At 37.0% G+C, this 21,180-nt stretch overlaps 1 protein-coding gene and 1 long non-coding RNA gene across 6 annotated transcripts in view; one reads left to right on the plus strand and one right to left on the minus strand.

Annotated features, from left to right (window-relative positions):
- LOC308649643 overlaps positions 1-17,450 on the minus strand; it is a 48,053-nt gene extending 30,603 nt beyond the window's left edge. For both annotated transcript variants that reach the window (XR_014022134.1, XR_014022135.1), the window contains exons 1-3: positions 17,390-17,450; positions 16,047-16,083; positions 12,635-12,790 (exon numbers count right to left, since the gene is read on the minus strand). This is a non-coding gene — a long non-coding RNA (uncharacterized lncRNA). The remainder of the gene's footprint in view (positions 1-12,634; positions 12,791-16,046; positions 16,084-17,389) is intronic.
- ZKSCAN8 (zinc finger with KRAB and SCAN domains 8) overlaps positions 1-21,180 on the plus strand; it is a gene marked incomplete at its 5' end in the record, with an annotated part of 32,560 nt that overhangs the window by 1,662 nt on the left and 9,718 nt on the right. For 2 of the 4 annotated variants that reach the window (XM_081295367.1, XM_081295368.1), the window contains one exon: positions 6,182-6,553. In XM_081295367.1, the coding sequence (XP_081151493.1) occupies positions 6,182-6,553 (372 nt within the window). Of the gene's footprint in view, positions 1-6,181; positions 6,554-17,526; positions 17,690-18,870; positions 18,914-21,180 lie in introns of those variants that run through there. The other 2 variants (XM_081295366.1, XM_081295369.1) reach the window with 2 other exon arrangements.

Consider the following 21,180-nt stretch of genomic DNA (forward strand, 5'->3'; position numbering starts at 1 on the left):
TATCACATGTCAATGGACAAGGAACATGTGTGTATCATCTGGGTTCTCTCCCTCTGTTCATAAAGCTACTGGTATTCAATCATGAAGACTCCACTCTGATGAACTCATTTAATCCTAATCACCTTTCAAAGATTTCATCTCTAAACACTATGCATACCTCATAATGGGGATTAAACCCCAACATGAATTCCAAAGAGGACAAACAATAGCAGAGTGCAACTTTCTCATTTTTATCCTTTCCTTTTAAAGATTTCCCTTTTGTCTTCTACCTCACCATGGGGAATTTTATCCTCTTTTACCCTCGTCCCAAAACAGAATGAATTATTTCAGTTTTTCATTATATATATAAAAGCTGCTAGTTGACCCAATGGGTAGAATATAGAGTTTAAATACTCATTCAAGTTAATAATAGCTTACACTTCTATCTGTTGTTATCTAATAATTCTAATTCCAAATTCTCTTAAGTTTTCATTTTGGGACAAGAGAATTCATGGTTCTTCTAATTAATCAGCTAGAGCTGCCGTTTAAAAATATATATATATATATACCATAGACCGGGTGGTTTAAATGACAGAAATTTATTGTCTCATAGTTTTGGAGGCTGTAAGTCCAAGATCAGCATTAATTTCTGATGATGCCTCTCTCTTTGACTTGCGGACTTCTCACTGTGTCTTCAGTTGGCCTTTTCTCTATTGTACACCATTCCTGGTATCTCTTCTTTTTACAAGGACACCAGTCCTGTTGGGTTACAGTCCTATCAGATGATTTCATTTAACCTTAATTACCTTATTAAAGGCCCCTTTCTCAAATGAAGTCACATTAAGGGTTGGGGCTTCAATGTATGAATTTTTGAGAGGACACAACTCAGTCTACAACATAACACCATGCTAAAAGATGTAAGGAAAAGAGAACAAGGATTTATTAGTTCAATAGGGTTGTTTTAAATTGGCTTAGTGAGTTAAACGGGTTTAGTCACCATCCCAACTCACTAATTGCAAGTGAAAGATTAATAAAATAGGTACTTGTCACTCCGTTTTTCTATATGCTTAACAAAACACTGTTGAAATCTTAAGAACTGTTTGCTAATCTTGTTCCCAGAATGTGCTGTCCCCAACTGTGGACTGTCTGCTAATCTTGTTCCCAGAATGTGCTGTCCCCAACTGCCAAACTACAAAATGTAACTTCTCTCCCTGCCCTCTCCAGGGAAAGTATATAAGCTCTGCTCAAGTTGTTCTCAGGGCTCCATCTCTCTTTGTTATAGAGAGCTCTGGGCCCTAGCATGCTGGTCTCCAAATAAACCCTCCCTTCTGCTGTTGCATAAGACAGTCTTTTGTGGTCTCTTCCTCCGACGTTTCGCCGGAACCTTACACAAGCCAGTTGTCTAGTGTATCCACAGGCTAAACTAAAAAACAAGTAAATTTTAAGTCCCAGTTACCCAAGACCTATCCTTTTCAGTGCCTCTTACCCTTTCTCTATAGATGGAGGAGGTCTGTTTTATGCTTTTAAATACAAAAGTAGGTAACATAGATGATAAGAATCTATTTTAAGAAGTAAGGATTTTTTTAAAGTTCCTGTATAACAGAAAAAGATTGGAAGTATGTAGGCAGTGGTTGTATCAAGTTTTTATTTTATTTTGATAAAATAATAGATGACTTATTTTCTTTTTTCCTATCTTCCAAGTCTGTAATTGTGTCATAGAACTACAGTAGGGAGAAAAAACATAAACATGAAGTGGATGGGGGAAGAACCACTCTCAAATATAGATAATGATGGACCAGAGTAGTAATAAGGCTGGAAAAGAAGCCAAAAATTCAAAAGATATTTATGAAGTATAATGAACAGATTTGATTAGATATGAGGGGATAGTTTTAATACTATCCAAGCTTGTAACTTGGTCCTGTGGGTCAAAAACAGTGCCAGTAGTTGAGAGGAAAATTAAGAGAGAGATGTCCATTTTGTGTGAAGAAAAGTTAAAGGTAGTGAATTCAATTTTTATGTGAACTGTGGCCTGTTAAACATTAATGTACATAAAATCCAGTGAGCCATGTAGCTTAAAATATGGTTCTGAATTTAGCACAAAGGTATAGAAAGAGATTTGGCAGTTACTCCCCAGTAAATGGGTGTAGAGGAGAAAGAAGGCATAATGTAAAAACAGAAGAGAACTGCATACAAAATCCTAAGGCATGCCACTGTTTAAAGTTCAGGTGGAGGAAGGATTCTGTGAAAGAGAAAGAACAGAGGTAAAAGAAGCAGAAAAGAATGTTATCACTTGAAGCCACAGGTGGAGTTTCAGGCAAGAGGAGAGATCAGAAGGAGCTAATGCTACTAATAGGACACAAGATAAAGACCAGTAAATATTCCTTAGAATTTGGCATTTAGACATTAATACCCTTAGCAAGAGTAGTTAGGGAGGGGGACAGAAGCTAAAAGGTACAGACTATCTTACAAAGCTTATCTATGTTGAGTCTTTGCCTCTTTTCTCTGAAGAGGCATAGAATTTTGGAGGAAACAGGATTTGTTCATAACAGAGTTCATTATAATGGTGTTACATGTCAACATATTAAATTCTACCATGTAGAACACAGTATTGCTCATCTATTCAACACTTCAAATTCTAGATGATCCTTCCTTCTGCTTTTCCATTAATACTTCTGGGCTGTTTTCATTCTGCTTTCTGTTAGCATAAATCCAGAAAAACACAAAATTGAAGAAGCCTGCACATATGCTGCTACCAAAGTCACCTTTCAAGGGAATACTATATAATTAAAATATGAGGCTTCACGAAATCCAGGTCTTATGTGAAGCCTGAGAATTCTTAAGGAAGTCCATTTTGTCTATATTGAACATTACACATGTGACTTTTTTCCAAGTTATACCACCAGTAACCTTCCACAATTTTTGTGTTCCACACTTTCCATCAAAAAAAAAAGGACAAGCAAAAAAACAAAAGAAAAAATCCTACAAAAAATCAAGGCACATATATTTCAAGAAGTGCCTTTCAACTTTTTTAAAAGTATGTAATGTCTGGTCCAAGACCTCACTTTGTTAATCTTTTACTGGTACACTATAATTATAATATATTCACTGTAGTATACCTGCACATAGCATAATTTGGTATATATCATTCCCCATTACCTCCCTTTTCCCTCCTGTCTTCCCTCCTCCTGATCCTAATTTCTCCCTGTTGTTTTCACAAGATCTTGTTTCTCTCCTTCTCTCTAGCTTTCACATACAAGAGAAAACACATGACACTTTTTCTGAGTCTGGCTTATTTCACTTAGTATGATGTTCTCCAGTACCAACCACTTTCTTGATAATAACATAAATTCATCCTTTTTTATGCCATGTCCTCATTTTACAATGGCTTTTACCCATAGTGGCTTGTCCAAGTTTCCATAAGTAGTTACAGGAAGAACTGAGATTAGAATCAGAACCTGGGTCTCATGCTTACTAGTCCAGACCAGTTTTTTAAAACCATTATGATATTGTACCAAAAAGCCAGTATCTTTTAAAAATAAATTTACTGTTGAATAGAAAGAATACTACAGTGCTTTAATGCAGTATTATTTTATTTCTTTATTTATTGTATACATATCAACAAGACAGTATTACTACTGGCTGTTGGCTAGGGTAGTAGAAGTCATTTCCATGTATAAATAACTGAGAATTACAATAATAGCCATTTTATACAGAATGATCTTTATAAATGACAGAGAACTTGGATACCTAAGTATCTTAATAATTTTTTGTAACACATTTTAAAGTATTTCAAGGATTGAGAGTTCAAAGCCAGCCTTAACAACTTACAAGCAATTTAGTGAGACCCTGTCTTTAAATAAAATATCAAAGGGGTTAGGGATGTAGTTCAATGGCTAAGCACCTCTCAATTCAATCCCCACTACCAAAAAATAAATGGGATCTTTTCTGAATATGCTGTAACACTGACTTTTTCTATTAGTGTAAAGATATGTCAAACTCAACTCTGTTCCAGTTTTATATCACTCAATATTCAACACTAGTGGCTGGAGTTGTGGCTCAGTGGTAGAGTGCTTACCTCACATGTGCGAGACCCTGGGTTCCATCCTCAGCTCCACATAAAAATAAATAAGTAAAATAAAGGTATTGTGTCCAACTACAACTAAAAAATAGTTTAAAAAATTTTTAAAAATTCAATATTGTCCTTTTTATTGGTTCTTTTTAGTTATACATGACAGTAGAATCCATTTTGATATAATTGTATAAGCATGTAATATATCTTATTCTAGTTAGGACTCCATTCTTATGGATGTACAGGATGATGGGATTCACTGTGGTGTATTCATATGAGTACGTAGGATAATTATTTTGGATCTATTCCACTTTTTTTTTTCTTTACCTCCTCCCTTCCCTTTATGCCCCTTTGTTTAATCTACTGAATATCTTTTCTTTCCCTTTTCCCCCTTATTGTCGGTTAGCTTCCACATAACCAGCAAAAACATTCAAACTGGTTTTTTGAGACTTGCTTATTTCACTTAGCATGATAGTTTCTGGGTCCATCCATTTATTTGCAAATGTCATAAAGGCATTCTTCTTTGTTGCTGAGTAATATTCCATTGTATATATATATACCACAATTTCTTTATCCATTCACCTATTGAAGAGCATCTAGGTTGGTTCCATAGCTTAGCTGTTGTGAATTGAGCTACTGTACACATTGATGTGGTTGTGTCACTGTAATATGCTGATTTTTAATTTTTTTGGATAAGCAGGGATTTGGATAGTTGGGTAGTTCCATTCCTAATTTTTTGAGGAATCTCCATACAGGGTGTTTGCACCAGTTTGCAGTCAGCAATTTATCAACCCTGATACAATGTATCAACCAGGGTGTCAACCCTGTTCTTTTCCCCATAGACTGTCAGAGAGCTAATTCACATGGTTATCAATTAATATTTGTGGACTTATCTTCATCTCAGTGACCAGCAAAGCTGGAACCTATCTGGAATCATCTGATAAGGACTCTTGTTATTACATGTGCCACAATAACACTGGAAGATGGTCCTGGCTGTGAGTTGGGGAGATAGTGGTTCAGCATAACAAAGTAGGTGCTACTACCCTCCAAATCATCAACACAACTATTTTATTTAAAATTCAACTCAAATATTTATTTGATATTTGCTGTGTGTCAAGTTCTACAGTCTGGGGTTGAGAACATGAGGATTAAGAAAAGAAAGACAACACATCTACTTGGGGAGATTAGGGAAGACTTCCCAAAAGAGACAGTATTTGTGATGGCCCTTGAACAACGGGAAGGGCAGTGTTTCTCAAAGTGTGATCCCTGGAGCATCAGTATGCATCTTTGCAGGAAACTTACTAAAAATGCAAATTCTTGGGTTCTATCTAGACTACCAATTCAGAAGCTAGTGGGTAGGAGAATCTCAGTAGTCTGCGTTTTAATAAGCACTTCAAGTAAGTCTGATACACAATAAAGTTAGAAACTATCAAGCTAGGATTTAGGCAGGAGAAGACAATAGTGAAGATATCAGTTTCAGGAAAAAAGTCAACCCAGCACATACTTTAAACCATCTGCCACTACTTCCTGCTTATTTTCCTTTTATATACCCTGACCTGCATGCTTTTCACTCTGTTTCCAACTAATTATCCTCTATACATGCTCTTTCTTGGAGGATTCATTATATTCTTATATTTTCACTATATTCCTCTCATACCCCACATTTTATTTTCCTCTCCAGTCACTATTACTCACCTTTTCTCTCACTTACCACCTGTTTCAGGCCCTACATGTTTCAATGGAAATTTTACCTCCCTCACCACCTCTATTCTCCAGTCTGTCTCCCTTCATTATCCTTGGCATATTTGTAGTCCCACACATAAACATTTACCACTCTACCTTTGGGAAGGATCTTCAAGTAGTCCTTTGATCAACATTTATGCCTTTCTCTCTCAATCTACTCTCAAATCACTTATGCTGCTGCTGTCTTCCTTACTGGCTTCTTTTAATTCTTTCTTAGATTATAACTATATAATATGATAGTACCAAAACCAAAATGGTACTAAATATGTGCTATATGTGTTACGACTTCTCATTATTTTGTAATACATTCATAATATTTACATATTTTCTACCATAGGCTTTTGTCTTTCAAACTTAGACTAGGTTCTGTTTGTGTACTATTTGTTACAGGTGACAAAACCAAGACTGAGAATGAAGAATTATCCCAGAAAGATGATATGCCCAAAGATATGGAATTCCTTGGGGAAATAAATGACAGATTTAGCAAAGATCTTCCTCAGCAACCTGAATCCAAAGATGCTATTGAAAATGAGGGTAGGTTAAACTGTCGACAAAGGGAAAGAAGACAATATAAATGTGATGAATGTGGAAAAAGTTTTAGTCAAAGCTCAGCTCTTAGTAAATACAGGAGAATTCGCACTGGAGAGAAGCCCTATAAGTGTGATGAATGTGGAAAAGCCTTCATTCAACTCTCACATCTTATGGGACATCATAGAGTACACCTTGGAGTAAAACCCTATAAATGTAAAGACTGTGGGAAAGGTTTTAGTGGTATTATTCAGTGTGATGAATGTGGAAGGCCCTTCCATGAAAGTTCAATTCTTATTAGACATCAAAGAATTCATATAGCAAATAAGCTCTAATAATATGGTGGAAGTAACAAAAGTTATTTAGATGCTCAGGCATAATTAGTTACAGAGAATGTTACCTTAGATACCTTATAAATTTCCTTAATGTGGGCAAAGCTTCAATCATCATTTAAAAAGCTTCTCTGGACCCAGAGAATATATCAGTATAAAATATACGTTTATTTCTAAGTTCAGTTTAGGGGAGGAATTGAGTTATTTCAAAGCCTTGCCTGCTGACAACACTATGCACTTGTAGCCCAAGACTGATATTTCCTAGTTAAAAGTGAATTCCTCTCTATTCTAGTTCCCTTTTACTTACCCATTCAGTGTATGACATTAGGCAATTTTTCTCTGAATTCATTTTTCATTCACATTTTTCTCTGAATTCATTTCCCCTAGATAATAACAGAGACCCACCAGCTATATTTTGACAAGTTAAAGTAGATAAAAACTGGTATAATGGCCTAAATAATAATCCCTTCTTTACTTTGAAGTAGGAAGTATGATCATTTTATGAAAGTGATAAAAAATAGAAAGCCATCAAAAAATACAGAAGGCTGAAGGGAAACATCAAGGTGTGGGGAAAACAGGAGGTAATCGACAGAAACTACTAGGAAGTGGGGCTAGGGACCTGTAACTATGGATAAATCACTTCTCACCCCTTTTCAGAACAGAGGATTGAATAAATCATTTCTTGATCTCAGTTCATTGTTCACTGAGAGAGATGGGAATAAGTTAGTCTAGAATTGTATTATTCAATATGGTAGATAGTATCTACATGTGGCTATATAAATTTAAACTTTAACTCAAGTACAATGGAAAGTGCCATTTCTCAATGACATTAGCCACATTTGAGGTTGAATATCCAGAATCTAAAACTTTTTGAACACCAGCATGACCCCACAAGTAGAAAATTGCACACCTGATTTTATGTGTTGGTATGGCAATGAAAATGCAGGCATAAACACATTGTTTATTCAACATCCCCAAGGGAAAAAGACACTTCCAGGCCTTTAATTGCTATACACAAACTTTATTTTCTGCACAAAATTATTTAAAATATTGTATAAAGTTACCTTCAGGCTATGTATATAAAGTATATGTGAAATGTAACTGAATTTTATGTTATGCTTAGACTTGAATCACATCCCCAAATAGCACATTACCTACATGCAAATATATTTTTTTAAAAAATCCATCTGGTTCCAAGAATTTTAAATACAGGATACTCAGTGGTAATAGCTACTCTATACTCAACAGCACAAATATATATTTTTAAATCATTTTTATTATCATTTTTATCATTGTAGAATGTTCTAAAGGATATTGCTATCTAAATCAATCACTATTAAGATATATTCCAGCCTTGACAATGTGTGATTATGAATTTAAGGAAGCTAAAGAGACACCTATGGAGGCTGCAATAGCAACAGGAGTCATCCCTAGAGAAAATAATAGTAGCCAGCATGATGATATGTGGCTATAATCCTGGTGACTCAGGAGGCTGAAGCAGGGGGATTACAAGCTCAAGGCCAGCCTGAGCAACTTATTGAGACCCTTTCTATAAAAATAAAAAAGTGGGGCTGGCAATATAGCTCAATTGATAGAGTGCTTGCCTCATATGTACAAGGCCCTGGGTTCAATCCCCAGCACAACAAAAATAAAAATAAACAGTAATAATCATATACAGAATTTTTTTCAGCCTTAAAAAAGTGTATTATAATTAGAGTAAGATAATTATTAAAGTAAATATAATCTAGTAATCTGATCTAAATTGAAAGTTTAAATTATTACCCTACCTCTGAAAAGGATCCCCTGTAATATACCTTACACTAATGAGAATCTAGGGCTCTCAGGATACCAATGCTTGAAGATGATGAATAATCCAAACTTTTTTCTTTAGACTTCTGAATGGACTTGCAATAAATTCCCATTCCTAATTTGAGAATTTCATAGTAGGACAGGCCCAGCACATTCAAATTCATACCACCATCAAACTGCCTAAACCTATGGTTTCTTGACTTTCTAGTAATCATCATCACTAAAAATATCAAGAAAAAGGTGATCTATCTCTTTAAATCCTTTGTTAACAATATTAATTAATCACTTTTCATTCTTGCATTATATTTGAGAAAGGAAAACCACCAGAATCATTTTTATGCCTTGTACAATAGGAAGATGAATCTTTATGCATATCTTGTAAGACCATAAACTGAGTTTTTGTGTATTTGGATATATATATATATATGTTTGCTTTCAATGTCATATTATCAACTGATAGTTTTTAAAAAATGTTCGGTTTCACACTAATACTTGTTTTATGATTTACTATAATTGAGAAAATTTTAAAGCATTTGAAACAATTGAGAAAAGTATTTCTCAACAGTCCTAAAGGAAACTATTACAAAATCTCTAGGATTAGAAACATTCTTATAAGGTGTTTATTGAATAATAGCTCTTTCCTTTTACCTTTAGTCTTGTTGAGATACACTACAATTCCTGGAAGCTATTTACAGTCTTTATAGGGGAAACTCATGTTTCTGATCTTAGCTGTCCTCAAATTTAGAGAGGCTTCTGCAATAAGAAGATGCTCTTGACTACTACAAGATTAGGTTTCCTAAAATTACCAAAGACATGACAGACTGATTTTTATTTATCATCTTCTATATGATAGTACATTGAATTCATCTAGTAGTTTTGAATACCTGTTATATACAAAAGAATTTTTCTAGTCTTTTACACCCTTAAAGGCCCAATGAAGAGCAGTTTGGAGCATTACAACCATGCTACCCTTTTTAGGTTTGCTGTGGATTCCAAATTACCCATAGTGTCCCCTTCAGGTTTGTTCTAGTGTTGACCAGATAGGTAATGGTAAGTCAGGGAGGGGCAGAAAGTTGTGGGGCCAGAGTCATTGGAGTAATATAAGCAACAGAAGAAAGGTCAGTGAATCTGGGACACTGTATGCAAAGGAGGCATAAACTCAAAGGAGATCTGGAGAAACAATTTACTAGGAAGTTTGTAGAAACCCACAGAAGAAACTGGTGAGGGTAGAATCTATTGGAAAGAATAGCACTGAGTTCAGTCACTACTATAGTTATTGGAAAAGAATATATATATGTCAGAAACTGTAATCATAAATCACTAGGTTCTAATAGATGAACAGCACTAAAAGAAACTAAAAGAAACTTGAACATGAAGGGCAGTCTCAAAGAGCTGTGTTAGAAGCATTTGTGTTGTTGTTTCTACCATCTTCGGGGAGAGAAGAGGCAAGAATTGGTATTTTGTAGTTTTCAGGAATAGGACTATAAGAGGCAGCTGTAGGAAATATGGGGGGAAGCTCTCTTATTAGACCCAGAGGACATTTGTGGAAAACTGGTAATTCTGCATTCAGTGAGCTGTTTTAGTCAATTTTGTGTTGCTATAACTAAATAACTGAAACTAGGTAATTTATAAAGCAGATAAGCTTATTAGGCTCACAGTTTTGATGGGTCCTAATAGCATTATGCCTGGGTCCTGGTAAGGGCCTCCTTGCTACATCACAACATGAGGAGGCAGAAGGAGCCAACACATAACATTCCTTTTTAACAATCCACTTTCTCAAAAACTCATCCATCTCAGGGGCCTGACCCACCCTCAAAACACAGCATTAATCCAGGCATTGTGGTGTATGTCTGTAATCCTAGCAGTTTGGGATGTTGAGGCAGGAGGATCAACAGTTCAAAGCCAGCTTCAGCAACTTGGCTGGGCCCTAAGCAATTTAGTGAGATCCTGTCTCAAAATAAAATTAAAAAGACTGGGAATGTGTCTCAAAGGGTTCAGTGCCACTATGTTCAATCCCCAGTACAAAAAAAAAAAAAAAAATAGCATTAATCTATTCAAGAGGATAGAGCCCACATGACCTAATTACCTTCCAGTAGGTCCCACATCTTAAAGGTCCTATCGCCTCAACACTGCCACACTGGGATTCAGGTTCCAGAACATGAATCTTTGAGGGGCAAAGCACAGCAGGAGCCAATAGTTATGGATAGATAAAATAGATGAGTATTGGGGGAGAGGACTGTAGGTGGTACAAGGGGACACTAACAAAGAGAAAGAAAACAAGGTAGAGTAAAAAGGAACAGAAGAAAAGGGGAATAAAAAAACAAGGACATAAGAAAAGAAAAAATAAGGAAGAGAGAGGGAAAGCTAGAACAGGGAGACAGGTAATTCTAATATATTGGCAGATACAGGTCATACAAAGGTGAACACAATAGCTCCTGAGCTCTGTTAGGTCATTTTATTCTCCTTAAAGTTACTTAAAACAGTTAACTGGTGTTTGACCTTCATGAACTTACTGCATTGATGCTGTTATGGGTTTTTGTTTGGTTGGTTCTGTTTGGTGTTGTGTTGTGTGTTTTGTTGTCCTCTCCTGTCCTGTCTTGATTTGAATTCTAGGGATTGAACTCAAGGGCACTCAACCACTGAGCCACATCCCCAGCCCTATTTTGTATTTTTATTCAGAGAAGATCTCACTGAGTTGCTTAGCAACTCACTGTTGCTAAGGCTGGCTTTGAATTCAGGAGGGATAGGCTGTGCCACCACGCTGGCTGCTGTTATGTTTTTAGATAAAACCTGTATATTACCAGATACCATAATTTTAAACTGTTGCCTAAATACCTAACCCCAACACTAAAACGGGCAGTCCAGCCTATCCACTGGCCGAGAACACCATTTGCCCTCTCTCTTATATCAACACTCACCAGACAGACCTCTTCCTGTGGTTTTGAGACTGTGGAGGCAGGCCTACTACACACCTAAATTCAGTGGGCAGCTCTGGAACCATTAGCAACCAGCATTGGATAAAGGTCACAAGAGAACTAGAAAGGGGCATTGGCCTTTCCCAGTTCCGGAAACGAAACATTGGGGTTCCGGAAAGGAAACATTGGGGTTCCGGCTTGGAAAGAAATCCAAGGCACCCCACACGAATAAAGAGGGGAATAATTTTCCGGAGACTGGAAACTCACTTCCCCACAGCCAGGCCATACTTCAAAAACGTGGGGTGAGGGTTGGGGCATCTCACATCTGCCATGAATGGTGGTTTCCTATCCCCCCCTCTCTCAGAACTCGGCTTCCCAGCCGGCAACTTCCCAACACTAGAGGCCAGCAGGCCCAAGCACCCAGCTGGCTTTAAGCTGAGGGAGTCTCTAGGTAGAGGAGTGGTTTTACAGAACTCCTGCCTCCTGAGAGATGCAACCTATTAAGCACATAGAAGAGAGGGTTCCACTGCTTTAGTCCACCCAGGTGGACCAGCGCCTTACTCCCACAAGATCAAACTGGGATGTTTGCGACTTTGATCAGACGGGAGAGGGGCACTGAGAAGTGTTCCTATTTAATATCTTGCTGTTGTAGATGGTACTGAAGCCAGAATTAGACAGGCAGTCAGTATAGACAGTTAAATCAAGTCAAGTAAGATCCAGGAGGCCAATTTTGAGTGAGTCTGGGAAGTTGGAGACTATCCCCTGAGGGATTTAAATGTTAATTCCTTCAGAGCCCTTCCTCCACCCTTATCAAGAACCTGCCCCTGCTCCAACCTGTTGCTAAGGTAACATCCCTACAGGGAGTTATAAATTTGTTAATGTGCCCTGGGCTGCACCATTCTGCCTTCCCTCTTTGGTCCATCAGTTTTCCACCTTTGGGTCATTCCACTGAGCTTTCTTGGGCCTAGTCACCTATTCAGGGAGGAGAAAGATACTAAAAAACAAATATTAAAAATTCTCTCTCTCTCTCTCTCTCTCTCTCTCTCTCTCTCTCTCTCTCACTATCCTCTCTCACTCTCTCTTTAAAAAAAAAAAAAGAAAGAAAGATAAGGGGAAGAGGGAAGGAGGACAAAGGAAGCCTAAGACATAAAAAAGCAAATTCTAGGAATACCAGGATACCAGCTATGGACCCCTTCTCCCTCCCAGGAGAAGTCTTTGTTACCCTTTTTAAATAAACCATGCTTTATTTATATGCTTACCTTATTTATATGCTTGCCTTAGCATGTTTCCCTAATGTTCAAACTTCAACATGTGAGGCAGCAGAACTTGTCACCCATGATAAGCGCAGTATCAGTACTTGCTGATTCCCTGCCCACTGTAAGCTGACACTTGTGGAGATTTGAGTTTTTCTGAACCTTAAGGAAAAAGACCAAGATTGAAAGGGTGAAGAATGAAGGAGGTGGAAATTTATAATCCCTGGGGCAGAATGGGGGGGAAGGAAACTGAGGACTCTGACCTTTAGCAATTTCCCTTATCTGCCAAGTTCCCCTGCCTGCCAAAAGTATCTGATAAACTCCTCCTACGATGTGGCCCTGCTAAACCCCTATAAAACTCAGACTCTTGTTGTAGCCATGTGCCATTTTCCCCTTGATAATGTGCCCCTTCACTGCTTAATAAAAATCATCCCTGATCCGTTTGAGGCTTTTTAATTTATTTATTTATTTTTATTTATTTTTATTTTTTTATTTTTATTTTTTTGGTATTCTCTTTGATTTGCTTTCAAAGAGGTCCAGCAATAGAATCCTTTAAACCTAGGTTCAAATTCTGATCCCACCACTCTTCAGTTAGGGCCTAGAACAATTTTTTTTAACCTCTCCAAATTCTGATCCCACCACTCTTCAGTTAGGGCCTAGGATAATTGTTTTTAACCTTCCAAATCACGATAATAACGTGGTGTCTGTTTCATATAGAATGACTTCACATAAAAAGTCTGGACATTTCTGCTATTACACTCATGTTAGACAAATGGGACTAATTAGCCACCTTCTACTTTTCTGGAATATGTATGAAACAATTGAGGACATGGATAAAGAAGAAACTAATAAGACTGCAAGAGATTGACTAGTTAATATGTGCTCACCCCAATCTTCTCATATCATTTAGCACTTGATAAGTACTTACTTGGATGAGTGAAGACAGAACTAGGGAGAAGGAATTGAGACTATAACAGTAAAGAGAAGAATCTGATGGATTAATTTAGCTAAGTGACAAGTGAAACCGCTTTTTCTGAAGGAACTATATGAAACATCTGCATATTTCAAGGGCTGCCACTATCAGAATTGAGGAGATCTCAGAACAAATATTAAACACCTAAACCAAGGAAGCTTTACTGTTTTGGGCAGAAAATATGATAATAACAAGAAATCTACAACAATATGATCAGTACAAAATGAAATGATAAAATCTGAGGGAGAGTTAACAAGCTGTTGTAGAATAATAGACCAGTGCTTAGAATGAGTAGGGAATCACAAGACAAGTACTTTGACTTCAGAATACTGGGGAAATGTAACTAAATGACTAAGTAGGGAGATGGATATTCTGGAGAGCAATAAAAGGCAGATGGGACTGCTGATAGTAGGAAAAAAAAAACATTTCAATGTCAATACAGGAATAATTACATATACTGTGTCCTATTGTAAATTACTATTCATCCATTAAAATGATAATTTATCAATGAAAAAAGAAGTGTAGAAGAGGATATATATTTTTCTCATTTGGGGGGGAAACTATACAAAGATGGAGTAATTATGTATGGTATCTGTACATATAAATGAAAAGGATGCACTCCAAGTTTAACAGTGATTTCCTATGTAGAAAAATTGTGAAGATGTTACCCTTACTTGCAAGCTAACAGTTTAACTTGCCACAGTTTTATGGATACTAGCAAAAAAAAAAAAAAAAAAAAAAAAAAAAAAAAAACTAGACTCCCAGATCAGAAACAAAAGCCTTTATTACTTAATGACAAGCATGAACTTCTTGTTCTCTTCCTCCCCACATCCAAAGCTGTGGTGTGGTGGGAGCTGAGTAAATGTTGTTCACACAGGTCCATTTGCATCCTAGTAAAGGAACTCCAAGCTTAGGAAACCCCAGTCTTTGTTCAATCTCGCCCCAAGGTGAGGCTTTTTTTTTTTTTTTTTTTTGGACTAGAGATTGAACCCAGGGGTGCTTAGCCATTGAATCACATCTCCAGTCCTTTTTATTTTTATTTTGAGATATGTCTAAGTTGCTGAGGCCTTGAACTTGCAATCCTTCTATCTCAGCCTCCCTCTCTGGGATTACTGGCATGTCACCACACCTGGCAAGGCTTTATTGTTATTGTCCTGCTTGGGAAACAAACCTGCCCTGAAAGTAGATAAAACATCATTGAAGAGATAATCTCAAAAATCTGCCACAAGACTTGGAGAAATTATAGAATTTGGGAAATTTTCTCTCAACAATTTAATAGCATTTGGGGGTCAGGTTTTTTTACATATATGTCTAGATTATAAATTTTTATCATCTCTTATTATATTAATTTTTAAGGAAAACAAGAATAAAAGGCAAGCAGAGAAGTTTAAATTTGTTTTCATAGGAGATAAGGAGCCACTCGATTAGTGATTGGGGAAATGATAATGATATTTAAGGACATGAATCTAATAATAACCATATTTAGAATAAATAAGACTATCTCATAGTTGTTGCAATCATGAAGGTATGCAGTAATTAGAATCAAGGATGTTGTTATGCTAATGAAGAAGAGTGTATTTCAAAGAAAAAAAATCTGATGGCTTCTCTTATATCTCCATATTTCATCTCAGTAAATCAAAAAAGGCTCAAGATAATTTAGAAACTGATAATATTAATAACACTCAATGATAGTTGCATAAGAGGCAGCACTTCCTTTGGAGTAAATGAACAGGGAGATTGCAGACCAGCTGAGGACCTCTACAATTACCAAAAATGAAAACTACTTTCTCTGGGGTAAAGAATTTCATGATTCTTTATTCCTAAGCAGTGCTGTCTTTATTTTTCTCCCCCCTTGTTTCACTGTAATGGACAAGAATAACCTTAAATTCTGCTATACTTTTTTTAGGCCTTGGTCTTCCTAATTCGTTATTTTCCAGCAATTCCTTAAATTTCTGATCCACTAATTGCACTCTTCTGTTTGCTAGCACTGTTTAAAAATGTATTTTTAGTTTTTCAGACTTAGAAGGGAGCGATATCTATGTCACTCTTCCAACCTGGTCTTGAAATAAGCCATGTTCTTTTCTCCTTTTTCCCATTTTCTCATTTTTATTCACCTTACTTTTGGATTCTTATAGAAAACTTTCTGATTAAAGTGAAAGTGAAGAGCAGTAGGAAGTACACTTCTAGAGCAGGGGACACTGAGCAAAAGTGAGAGATTGAGTGAAGAAGCAGATATAAGAATCCATACACCATTTAAAAAGACATTAAAAGAGATTAATTCTACTCCTATCACTAAATTGTTTTGTTTTGGAAAATATTATTAATTTTCACAAAATATACTATTCAACTTGTCTTTGCTATTGTTAAAGATAATTAACAATAATGTCTTTGCTATTGTTAAAGATAATTATTTTTCAAGACAGGATCTTAGTGGTAAGCATTTACCCAGCACATCTGAGGCCAAAGGTTCAATCCCCAGCACCTAAAAAAAAAAAAAAAAAAAAATTAAACGTAGAAATCTGAGAGTAGACTTCTAGTCTGTTGCTAACTATCTCTAGTACCATGCCAGTTGGAGGCAAGAACTGTGAAATAAAGAGCAAAAATAAGTGCTTTGAAAGAGTCCAGAAACACTGTAACTTCTTGGTGTGTATTGTTATTTGTGTGATGATTAGATTACAAACCCATAAATCAAATGAAAACTACTACTAAGATTTTATCCTGAAAGAGGAGCAAAATATTTAGGAGTTAGAAATGAGGAAGTGTCAGAAACATTGGAGGTGGCTACCAATAGAAGCTGACTAAGATGGAGATTAAGGTAAAGTTTTGAAGGGGCACCTGAGAACGCATAAAAAATGGGTAGTTAGGAAAGGTACTGAAAGAATAAAAAAATTAAAAAGTGGGACCAAAACACAAAAATAAAACCTCCACCCACAAGTCCTATTTAGTTTGGAAAGTTAAAAGCTTTTGTACAAGAGGTATATAAGGGGCCAGGGCTGTGGCTCAGTGGTAGAACGCTTGCCTAGCATGTGTGAGGCACTGGGCTCGATCCCGGCACCACATAAAAATAAAAACAAGTAAAATAAAGGTTAAAAAAAAAGAGGTATATAAATAACAAACACAGATTTGTCCCCTGAATTTTGTAGTCTTAAAACGGAGTCTATTCCTAAATCTTATATGACAGATTTAGCATTTAAAAAGCTAAGCGGTAAAAAAGGTTTTCCAAGAGTTTGCAATAAGAAGGATGGAAAATATGTAAAAATGCAAAAAGGATTTATGTTCAATTGCAATTAGTTATTGAATGTAAAGGGTACTATTCATAGCTGTCATAGGGGATTTCCATAACAGAAATACGAACTATGAGTAGCAGGAATTACTCAAGAAATTTGCAGTCTATGGAGGACTCGATATACTTAAGAGAAAACAGTAAAATACAAAGTAACGGGCTGGGGTTGTGGCTCAGTGGTAGAGCGCTCGCCTCGCACGTGAAAGACCCTGGGTTCCATCCTCAGCACCACATAAAAATAAACAAAATAAAGATATTGGGTGTATGTATAACTAAAAAATATTTTTTTAAAAAGTAACTAAGAGGGTCAAACTCAAATGAGTTATTAGCATCGCGAAGATCTTTTAAGTACTCCCTTCCCTTCTATTGCCAGCACAAGCCGGCCTTTGCACGCCCTCGGATCTGCCCCTGGGGACCGTTACCCTTGACAGTCAACGCCTGAGCTGACCAGGGTGCAAGGCACAAGTGATATCCAAATCCGTTAGTAGCCAGGACTTTCACGTACGCGAACGCAGGAGGAGCCCAAGTCACAGTGTAACGCCCTGGAGAAACAAGGTGCTTTGGTCCTCTCAGTCGTCTGACCATAGAGCTGTCAGACCTCCTGGATTCCTAGAGAGCTCCCGGAAGTGCCTTTGGGGCAAGATGCGTGCTGGCCGGTGTTGTACCTCCACAGGTTTGGAAGTTGGTGGCTGTAGAGGCCTGGTCTAAGAGTGTTTTTCGTACTGTTTTCTCCACTCCTTTTCTTTGTGTTTGCCCACCCTTTGCAGCCCCCTGACCCCACCCCGCGCAGCCTCTGGAACTCGCGGTGAGTACCGTCGGGCTCCAGGCCGGAGGAAGGGGGGGTCTCTTTGTGGCCGGAGCAGGCCGCAGCTAACGACAGGCCTGAGGGGTCCGGAGAGGGCGCCTGTGCGGTGGTCGGCGACTGGGGCTGAGTCTCACGCTGAGGGTCCTCTTTAGTTGTTATCTCAGGCGGAATACAAGTCCCCAAACTTTTTGCGAGGTAACCTGTTATGGGGGTTCGCCTTCTTCAAAGCTAATCGTTTTGTGGTATAATCTTGCCATCGATCTTATTTATCTTAATATAGGGAATTGCCCCGCGTTGTCTTTTATCCGACTATTTCCATGGTCTGAAGTTTTTTAACTTAGTAGTTTTACTTTTTGGTCTCAATAAAATCTCCTTTTTTTTGTTTGTTTGTTTGTTTGTTTGTTTTTAAACATCTGTTTTGTTGTAGAAGCCCCAGTTATCCATTTTTGCTGTTAGGTTATTCTTTTCTTTGATGGTGTGTTGACTGAATAATTGAACAAAAGAAACATTTCGACAATTTCAGGATAGTATGGTATCTTATTCAGAATAGTTTATTTAATTTATTAAAGCTAACTTTAGTAGATGCCTGAGAACTCTTTGGGAGGGTCTCATTTCCAAAACTCGAGTCAATAATGAATAATTTTTGTCACACTACTGTGAGTGGAACCACCATTTCTAAAAACATATTTTGTTGTTTGATTAGTTCTTTTGAGCACATTTATGGAAGCGTCTGTTTCACAAATGCACACGTTTTTAATTTTTTTGTGCATAAATGTCAAAAGTGGAAAGTGGTAGGTGTTAAAACATTTAGCTAACACAATCTAAGATAACCAAAACAAAGTGTTTCCTTTACCTACTTTTCTTGATCTTGCATACCATGCTAGAGTTGGGTTCCCTGTAGAAAGATTCTAAAGGAGATAAGCTATATTACTTATTTGTTAAAAGGCTCCTTGGCAATATATTAGTTTCCTGAGGCTGTCCTAACAGTATCACAAAGTTGATGGCTTAATGATATAGAAGTTTATTCTTTGACAAATAGGGAAACTAGAAATCCAAAATCAAGGTGTCATCGGGACTGTACTTTTCAAGCTTCTGGTTTTTACTAGTAATTGTTGGAGTTCCTTGGCTTGCAGCTGTGTAACTCTTGTCTCTGTAATCAAATGGCTTTCTTTTATCTGTAGGTCTTTGAAAAGGAGGCCTCTTAAGACATGACTGTCTCCCTCTGTGAGTATGAGTCTCTTCCCTTAAAAATATACTAGTCATGTTGGATTAAAGACTCATGTTATATTCCAGTATAACTTCATCTTAATTTGATTATATCTGCAAAGACCCTAATTCCAAGGAAGGTCACATTTACACATCCCAGAGGTTAGGATGTCTCTTTTCTGGGAATACCATTCAACCCCCAACAGGTAGCATGTGAAACATTAATGAGAGAATGAATAACGAAAGATAAGAAGACCAGTTAACCACAGCAACCTTAGGCAAGAGATGATACCTATACCAAGGATAGAAACCAGAGATATATGTCCCACAAATACATAGGGCCATGAAATTAGACTCTTTTTGGACCTCAGATTTTTGTTTCTAACCCTTTTATAACAAACCTAGACATATTCTCTGTTAGGTATTATAAATAAAATAAGGTAATGTTCTTTGATTCTATTAATAAGATAAATCTGAATCCATGAGGAATATACATTTTAAGTTAGGAAGTAAAAACTCCCTAGCAACTAATAATCTTCAGTAATGGGAAAGCAGTATACATTTTTATAGAGAGAGATAGAGTAGTAAAGAAATAACTTCCAATTCAAGTGACAGTGTTTTCTCTTACCCTTATCCCATCAGCTCCAGAGAGGCTGAGACAGGAGGATTGTGAGTTCAAAGCCAGCCTTAGCAAAAGCAAGGCACTAAACAACTCAGTGAGACACTGCCTCTAATGTGGCACAGTGGTGGAGTGCCCCTAAATTTAATCCCTAGCTCCCCCCTCCCCGTCCCCCTGTTCCCCTGGTCTCCACCTCTCCACTGCCAAAAGAAGGAAGTTTGAAACAAAGGTGCCGATAAAGGTTTATACAAAGTCATGGTTTCCCCCACACCCGGATGAAGGTTAGTGCTAGATATCTGGCCCAGAAAGTTTCTTCCCAGGGTAAGATCACAAACTCCATCAGGAGAAGTAGATCCTGGGCTTGTATGTTGGGCAATGAGTAATAACAGAAGGGCACTAGCTATGCTGGGCCTCCTGTCCCTTAAAGGAGGCTGGATTTGGATTTGCAAGACAAACTTTTAACTTACCTCAGGAGGGAAATGTAGTTCCTGTCTGTCTCAAAGCCCTGAAGAGAGAAGTGTTTATGTTGTGAATCTCAGTGCTGAAACTTGATGTTTAATGACATGAAGTTATTAAGAAGCAGGTGCTCAAAGATGGAGGTGGGAAGAGGTCGTTTGGGCACAAATGAAAATGAAGAGCAAGATTGAAGTTCATGAAATGGAAAACTCAGTGTTGTTAAAATGTCATTTCTAACATTGTTGTCAATATTAAGATATCCCTAGTTGAGGTTGTGACTCAGAGGTGGAGCACGTGCCTAGCATATGTGAAGTCCAGGGTTTGATTCTCAGCACCACCTCCCCACCCGCCCCTAAAAAAAGAAGAAAGGAAGAGAAAGAAAAGATATTCTTAAAATAAGCTGTACATTCAACAAAGATCGATTCTAGGATTTTTTAACAGAATTGAAAAAGACAAAAACAGTTTCAAAAACAACAAAGTTGCAAGACTCAGACTGCTTGATTTTAAGACTTGAAAATCCACAACAATCTAGACAGTTTTATATCTGTTAAATTTACATCAAGGGAACAGAATATAGAATCTAGAATTGGGCCCACATACCTATAGTCAATTGACTTTTGACAAGAGATATAAAGACAGTAGATAAAGGATAACCCTTTCTGCAAATGGTGCTAGAACAAATTTATAGAAGTGTGCAAGGGGAAAAAAATAAGAACCCCTATCCATACCTCAAACTCTGAGAAAAAATGTAAAACATAAAACTTCTGGAAGAAAATCTTTGCTATTTGGGGTTAAGCAAAAGAGTTCTTAGATAGGACATCAAAAACAGTCCTTAAAAGAAAAAAAATATATTGAGGAATTAGACTTCAAAAAAAGTACAGACTTGTGTTCTCCAAAGGCCACTATTTAAAGAATAAACGAAAAACATATTTGTAAGTCGCATATCACATAAAGAACTTGTATCCAGAATAAATACAGAATTCTCAAAATTTGAAAAGAAAAAAAAAACTCCAAGTAGGCAAAAGTTTCCAGTAGATACTTCACCAAAGAGAATAAACATGGCAAAAAAGCACATAAAATACATAAAAAGATGCTCAACATCTACAGGTGGGTAAGGAAGGGCAAATTTAAATGAGATACTACTACATATAGAATATCTCATTTTAAAAACACAATTATCAGGTACTGGCAAGGATATGGTGAGCACCTG

The sequence above is a fragment of the Spermophilus citellus genome (assembly GCF_964194105.1).
Source record: "Spermophilus citellus genome assembly, chromosome: 5".
Lineage (NCBI taxonomy): Eukaryota > Metazoa > Chordata > Mammalia > Rodentia > Sciuridae > Spermophilus > Spermophilus citellus.